Below are 7704 nucleotides of genomic sequence, written 5' to 3'. Positions count from 1 at the left end.
CAGACTGAAGGAAAATATAAATTTGGTTTGGTCTGTTGGCTCCTACATTCTCATTCACCAATAGATTGTTATTGATTGGATTATGAAAAGGCTGACAAAAATCTCTGAAAATATTGGGAGACTTCAGATAAACTTGCACCAGAGAGCAGCATGCAACACACCTTTCTTCTGAGCTTCTACTGAAATATTTAATAAATATTTTTAAAAAACCCTACAAGTGGACAGATCAGTTAATAAGCATATAGAAACATGAGATTCAAACATCATAAAATGGGAAGTAGATCTTGAAAGACTTCTGTCATTTTAAAAAGTTTTTGACTGTAAATTTTCTCTATTGCTTTCTGTTTCCAACTTCATTGAAGTTTGCTCTTTTCCTTAGTATGTCCTTTTTGTTTTTTTTTCAGCTGTGACTCCAGTTTTACCATCTCTTCTCTGGGTTTTATGGAGATTTACTTTACCCTTCTGTGTTAGCCTCCTAGGCACTGTGTCAACCTTAAAAGAGCACAGAAAAGAGAGACTTGGGAAATTTTACAGGGTTCTCTACAGTTTCCTGCACTTCTCTTTCAGAAATATCTCGTGAATCTCAGTTGTTTCTTTAAAGTCCGAAAACCCATTAGATGCAGTTATTCTGCCCAGCAGAGCCTGGAAATAGAAATTTCATTTACCTTAGAGAGGCAGATTCCGGCCTTTGTACCAAACTGGTGCCCAGGAACCCTCTGGTCGCCATTTACCACATGCTCTGGGCCTGGGTCATTTCATTTCAAGAACAGAGACATACCTGCACTTAGAACTCAGGCCGCTGCATCCCTGGAGACTTTGGGGACAAACTCCCCAGGCCCAAGGCCGGTCTGGGACCAGTTCTCATCCATGATTTCCACTGGATTCTTTAACATATTAATCAGAGTTATTTTAAATTTCCTATCTGAAAATGTCAATATCTGGATTATATTTGAATCTGGATTTATTGATTATTATATCTCGGGAGTGAGTTTTTTTATTTGTGTACTTTGTAATTTTTTTATTAATGCTGGGCAGCATTAATAGTAGGAATAGTAGGCACTAAGAAATAATTTTATTTCTAGATATGTCTCTTGGTTGTCATGCAATTAATATGGAGAGACAGTGGTCAGTCAATCTAGTCAGAAGCTGAGCTTGGTTTGTGTTTTCTTTTTATTACCTACAGTGCATCACAGACTTCCAATATTTTCAGAAGTGAGCTTTTGTTATCACGTACTTTTATTGAGGGTATTGCCAGAGGATTTTTTTCAGTGTTCCTGTTCACCCTCAGCTTTCAGCCATTCTTTCCTGACTGTGCCTCAGATGGGCATCTCACGCTGTGCTCTTGTCTCTCACTAGTACTAGACTAATGTTGCTTGTTCTCAATGATAGGTTCATAAGTCTTTGGCATGCTCTGTGCATCTTGACTTCCTGGGTGAGGATTTCTAGCTCTTCATCTCCCAAACTCTGTCTTATCTCTGTGATTGTTCTTGGGAAGGAGTTTCCTGTTTTTCCCTTTGGAGTAGCAGACCCTTGCTTACTCGTGGTGTAGGATCCTGACCATTTCCCCAGAAGAGAGGGTGTTTGTTATATCTTCTCTAAGAGCAATTGATCTTTGCCTTTGTCCTGAGATTGAGGCAGTTTCCTACCCCTCTACCAGAAATAGGTGGCTTTGGCTTCTATTTTTCCCTAAAGCAATAGATAATGCCCCTTCTTTGGTGGCTGCTTACTGCTTTAGCTTTGATGATAGGGTATCTGGGAAAGTGAGTGGGGCTTGTGCCTATTCCCAACAGCAATCACCTCCAGGACACCTTTACCACTGAGGAGATGGCCTCTGGTCTTTTGCCCTGGCCTAATCTTTCTTGTGAAAGCCCATGGATAAGAGCTTGTGAGTGGGTGTGAATCTTCTGTTCCAAACTGATGTTCTAGTTCACATATTTGGCTTTTAAGATTTTATTAAGATTTTAGCCAATTTCTTCTTATTTTCTTGTATGGCAGCCAGCTCTCTCTTTGTGCTTTGCCCAAGGTTAAACAGTTCACATGCTGTCTCTCTTCTTGGAGGGGTTCTCCTCTCTTGTACTTAATTAATTGCCTTGTGACCTCACATCTCTGATTATCAGAAGAAAAGTTATGATTTTGTTGAGGTATAGGGATTAAGAAATACAAATTGGCTGTTATAGAATAGTCATGGGGATGTAAAGTACAGCATAGGGAATATAGTCAATAATCCTATATAATAAAGAGGTAATATGCAAATTGACCCTCACTCCATCGTGCTGTCACAAGATGGCTGCGCCCACAGCGGAAGTGGGGTTCCCGTAACGTGCCATAATGAGCGATCAGCAGGGACCTGAGGTTGCATGGTGCCAGGCCGGGGCGGGGGACCTCAGGCCTTGGCCCCCGCCCGGTGGGGCTTGACGGGGGACCTCAGGCCACAACCCCCACCCGATCCCGGGCCGGCCGATCCCGGGCTGGGGGACCTGAGACTGCACTGGGGGACCTGAGGCTGTGCCCCCCACCCGGCAGGGCTTGATGGGGGACCTGAAACTGCGCCCCCCGCCCAGCGGGGCTTTACGGAGGTGGGGCCTGCCGGGTCTGGATTTCGCCCAATGGGGGTGGGGCCGGCCAGGTCTGGGTCTCGTATGATTTTGAGGTGCATGCAGGTGGGCAGGGACTTGACTCTGGGTCCCGCAGCGTGCCCCAGACTCTGAAAGGAGGAAGATTTTCATATACATTTTACTAATTTTCTTTCATCTCTGACACTACTATTATAGAGAAAGGGCAAATAGCAATATTAAAATATTTTCTCTAATTAATTTCCTCTTAGTGTGCATGAATTTCGTGCACCGGGCCACTAGTATTCTAATAACTGACATGGTGCTGGATAGGTGCTGGTAGGATTTATTGAGGTGATCACTTAGTAAGCTATGTAATGTTTGGTCACTGGTATGTATACCTGAAACTAATATAATGATGTGTGTCAACTGTAATTGAAAATGAAAAAAATATATAAACAATTAAGTAAATGGGGGGGGAAAGATCATTAAAGAAATGAGAGACTGAGTGAACGTTTCATTTTGCTATGCTATCTCAATGTTCCCTGTCCTGGTATCCAAAGACTTGGAAGCAATGTGTAAAATAAGACAGTGTTACACCAGGACAGAAGTAAATAGAGAGATCAGGCTAAATAAACCTTCCGGAGTGCCTGATAATTCCTCAGTGAAGATTCTGTTGAGGAAGTGAAACCTGGCTGTCAGCAGGAAGTTCTATGCTCTGTAATTGATTATTCCAGTAACCCCAGCCTGCCTTCACAGATGCTAGTGGATGAACAAGAGTTTGCTGCAGGAAGAAAGGCCCCTGTGCTGAGAATAAGCATCTTTAATCACCTTTCTTCTACTTGGGAGCTCCAAGGGCTGCACATACATATTGCTTCCTTGGAAGAACAGTATTAACTAGCAAGGGTAGAATGTCCCCAGCAACCCATGTTGTTAAAGATGTTTCCTTAGATAGAAGGTGCTCTCTGCACCTTGAGTTGTTAGCCTATTTTGTCAACAAAGTTTGGAATATGTTTTGCTCTTCTTTAGTTCCAGGGTTAGTAACGTTTTCTGTTTCAGGGCTGGTTGTGTGCAGTTGTATGAGACAAAGCTCCTACTGCAGCCATGAGCTCCAGGGATGTTTGCAGTGTTTGTTTGCTGCTGCTTTCCCCAAGGATTTTGGACAATGATAAACATAGTGGGACATTCTCTTCCGCTGGCCCAAACATGTATACCTACACCATGGTTGAGCAGTCTCCATAGGGAATCTGCCCTTCTCACAGGCTAGGCCTTAGCCCTTAGAAAGTTGGGAGATAGTTACTTCCAGGCATCGTATGCATGGGAGAGCAGAGAATCTGATGCAGACCATTTGTGTCTTTTGCTATAGGAAAATGCAAAGCTAGGAGAGTGAATTAATTCTGAGACAGACAATAGAGTGGGGCCACAGGCAGGGTCATTCAAGAGACACACTTTTTCTTTGGAGTTTTTAGCAGAAGCAACTATGTTCTGAATCCTCATAATTTCTGAAGCTCTTCTTGTCAGCCTCTTTGCCTCTGTACTGAGGGCAGTTAGAGAAGTACCCAACTTTCCAGAACCTTCCAAAAAGGAGCATTTTTATCTGAAAGGGGGCTCCTTACCTGGGGCTGGATGCCTGTTGCGGGCCCAGTATATGAACATGGATCCAACTCATCAGGACATGTGTGTGAAGAGGGAAAATACTTCCACAAGGGAAAATGCTATTCGTGGCCTTACTTCTGGCACTCTGCTTCTATTCACTTCCTAAATGGATATGATTTCTCTAACACTGTAGAATACTATTTTCATACTCATTTCTACTCCCTCTAAATAATTATATTCATGAAAAGGGGCAACCCAGGGTGGGGTTAGTTTTGGTCTTAATGTGGGATAACTTGTGCTCTGGGGGAACAGGCAGCAACAGCATTTTCAGAACTATCTTTTGCAAGTGTCCACATTCTGAAATTTAAAACAAAAGCCAATACTGGCCAGTGCTGTTTGCTAATTGTCGAACAACAGAAAAACACACTGCAGCCAGAAAAATCCCTACTGAGTTTGGGCAACTGATCTCTCTGGCAGCAAATGAAAGCTTTGGCTGTTGCCCCCCCTACCCCAGGACTGGCTGAGCAAGCCAGGACTGAGCCCACTGCATGCCCCCCCCCCATTGTGGGCACAGCATGTGTGTGGGGGGAGGGGAGGTGCAGGACCCTAGCCCACAATTTTAGGCAGCTGCACACCTCACCCACGGACACCACACCAGCGTAATTCATCCCACACCTCACAGCCAGGGTGATCCCAGCCTCAATGGACAACAATTCGGAGGCATTGTTTACAAGTCAATTTCCCCCTCAAAATAGGCTATTATAAGAGTGGGCCCTTCTGCTTGCCCAAGCTAGGCCCACCTGTCACTGGGACTTCCTAGCCAGTGGTCACACTGTATTGATCTTTTTAATCCCCCTCTCTTTGAAACACAGAGCCAGCTGATGTGGAGTTCCTCAAAAGAAAGGCTCTCCCACCGCCCCTACCTCTACAGGTAGCTGAGTATCCGGACTAATTCCCCACTAAAAAGTCTTAATTGGTTTATGGGGAGCCTGAAAGATCTCCCTTGTGTTTATTAGGTGAAAGGAAATGATGGATCATAAACTCCCTAGTCTGTCTTTATCTGACTTTTGGTGGAAATCAGGTGTATTTTATTTTTTAATTGTTTTTGACTGGAGGATTTGAAAGTGGGTGGGGATAGTGTTTCACTTTAGTGGTTGAACGGCCAGGGGAAGGAAAGAAAGGCCCCAGAGAGACACCAACATTAGGCAAGAAACTTGGTGACTTAGTTTTTATTTACACGAAACATCTGCAGTACAAAAATGTAAACTTTGATAGCTCATTATAATAGAATAAACTCTTTATGTACAAAAATACATTTTCATATGAATGAAGCATCTTGAATAAATTAAAGTACTCTCCAGCCCAGTGCCTGAATAGCTACCGAGGCAAGAGTCTCTGGTTCTTCCTAGACCAAGCCTGCAGTGGTGGGGGTCGGGATCCATAATGCATGAAGCCCACTCCTTGTCTCTCCTTTTTAAGCCTTTTCATTGTATTGTCAGCCGGCTCAAACCGAATTTTCATGCTCGTTTTTCTTCATTAGAGTTCTACAAATTGTAAAATTGACTTTTCACCTCGTCTTCAGGGGCTGATCTGTCCCTTTTTAAATCACACTGAAGTGGTGGCTGGGGTCAGCTCTGAGCCTGCCACAAAGGAGGTTTTGTGGAGTTCAGAAAGTGCAAAAGGGAAGGCTGTCTAGGGGCGGGCAGGAGGGGCCCCGGGCTGAGGGCTGGAGAAAACAGACCAAGGGGAAGCCATGGTGAGGGTGCAGCGACCTAACAAGCGGCTCAGGTATCCCCCATCCCTTTAAAGCTCCCGCTTCCTCCCTCTGCCTAGACTGGGAGTCCCGAGGCCGCAGCTGGGGCCCCATCTACTACAACTGCCTGTTGCCTGGGGGAAGGGAGAGGTAAAGGTGTCCAAAAAGGGCCTAGTGGTAAGGGATGAAACAGGGCGTTGTGCGGAGCAAGTCTTTGGGCAGGCTGGGGAAGGAGAAAAGGGGGTCGCCAAGACTGTAGGAGAAGTCTTCGGAGGTGGCAGGGCTACTGGGGTCAGAGAGTGGTGAGGAGGAGGCAGCGCATGGGGAGGCGGCAGCACCGGAGCCCCAGGACTCGGCGTCGCTGGTGGGGCTCGGGGGCCCTGGCAGGCAGGGGGCGCACTGTGGCGACAGGAGGCGCTCTCGGGCACCGCCTCCGGGCAGCCCCTGGTCTGCCAGGCGCAGAGTCTCGGCCAGAGCCCAGATGTAGTTGTAGGCGAAGCGCAGCGTCTCGATCTTGGTGAGCTTGGTGTCGTCGGGGAAGGAGGGCAGCACACTGCGCAGCGCGTCAAGCGCTGCGTTCAAGTTGTGCATGCGGTTGCGCTCACGGTCGTTGGCCTTGACGCGCCGGCTCCTACGAAGCGAGTGCAGCAGTGCCTCGGAGCGGACCCGTGCACGGCCCCTGCGCCGCCGCCGCTCCTCGTCGTCGTGTGCCCGGGGAGTATCGGACACCCCGGGAATCCCGGGTGCGCCCCTGTGGGCCGGCACAGGCGGCCCCGAGGCGGAAGCTGACTGTTGGAGCCTGGCACAGTCCTCTTCATCCGTGAGGAAACCGGACAGGTCGCTGCTGCTGCTGCTGCTGCTGCTGCTGGCGCAGTCGAGGTCTGAGAGGCAGGTCTCCAGAGGGGCTGGCATCTCTGCGTCGGGCAGGACCGACGGACAGATAAGAGAGCGCTTAGAGGGCAGGAGCTCGGGCTGAGGGCAGGACCGTTGGGGCGCACTTACTTTACGAACGGCCCGGGCTTACTCTGTGCCCGCTGCGGGCACGAAGGCCTGGAAGGGCGCACTGGAAACTTGGCTTTTTCTCCTCGCCTCGCCTGCAGGGGCCACGCTCCAGCCGGTCTCCCGAGTGATCTCGTCGGCAATCAGATCAGCTCGTGTGAGTACCGAGTGTGGCACACGACTGGCCTCAGGACCCCTTAAGTATCCGGCACAACAATAGGCGCCCCCCTCCCAGGCCACCTTCGTCCCGAGGCAGCCCCCGTGAATGGAGCGAGGCGGCAGGTCAGCCCCGTGCGGCGCCCGGGTATTTGCATAATTTATGCTCTCGGGGGGCCGCCCCTGCCCCTCCCCCCGCCCGGAGCGTGCCCGTAATTACCTCGGGCCAATCGGCGGCGTCGGGGCCCTGGAGCGGTCTCCGGGCTTAGCCCGCCAGGGCGTTTCCAGTCAGTGAAAAATGGAGGCGGGGGCGGCGGGTGATTAGCCGCCAAGGCACGCTCCTCCGGGGGCGGGCGGGGCGCCCCTCGCTGGGGTGGGATGGCCAGGCGGGGCGCTGGAAAGTGTGAGCAGGGCAGCGAGTAGCGGAAACCTGGAGCCAGCTGGAATCCTGGGTTCGCTTCCTCTTTCAGGCCGCTTGATTTTGGGAAAGTGATTTGACTGTTGAGGTTGATGTGAGATTTCGTGGGATACTTGGCAAGGTGCTTTTGCTAGATGAATGGTAGCGAGATACAGTGCCCTCGGAACTCGGGAAAATCCTATCCAAATAGACAGGGGAATGGCTCTGTACCTTCACCAGGGGGCGGGGGT

At 48.9% G+C, this 7704-nt stretch overlaps 1 protein-coding gene and 1 pseudogene across 1 annotated transcript; both read right to left on the bottom strand.

Moving 5' to 3' along the window:
• Positions 1-402: 402 nt before the first annotated feature.
• LOC111825506 lies at positions 403-505 on the bottom strand (annotated as a pseudogene).
• A 5567-nt stretch (positions 506-6072) lies between these two features.
• NEUROG1 (neurogenin 1) lies at positions 6073-6813 on the bottom strand. The gene has a single exon (XM_006086565.1). The coding sequence runs from the start codon at positions 6811-6813 to the stop codon at positions 6073-6075; it is 741 nt and encodes a 246-aa protein (XP_006086627.1).
• Between the last annotated feature and the right edge of the window lie 891 nt (positions 6814-7704).

This window comes from Myotis lucifugus, unplaced genomic scaffold, assembly GCF_000147115.1.
Source record: "Myotis lucifugus unplaced genomic scaffold, Myoluc2.0 scaffold_28, whole genome shotgun sequence".
NCBI classification, from domain to species: domain Eukaryota; kingdom Metazoa; phylum Chordata; class Mammalia; order Chiroptera; family Vespertilionidae; genus Myotis; species Myotis lucifugus.
Note: the sequence above shows the minus strand (reverse complement) of the source record. Positions and strands in the feature narration are given on the sequence as shown.

Excerpts from the sequence above, each read along its gene's own strand:
- NEUROG1 (XM_006086565.1), bottom strand. The coding sequence starts at position 6,813 with ATGCCAGCCCCTCTGGAGACCTGCCTCTCAGACCTCGACTGCGCCAGC.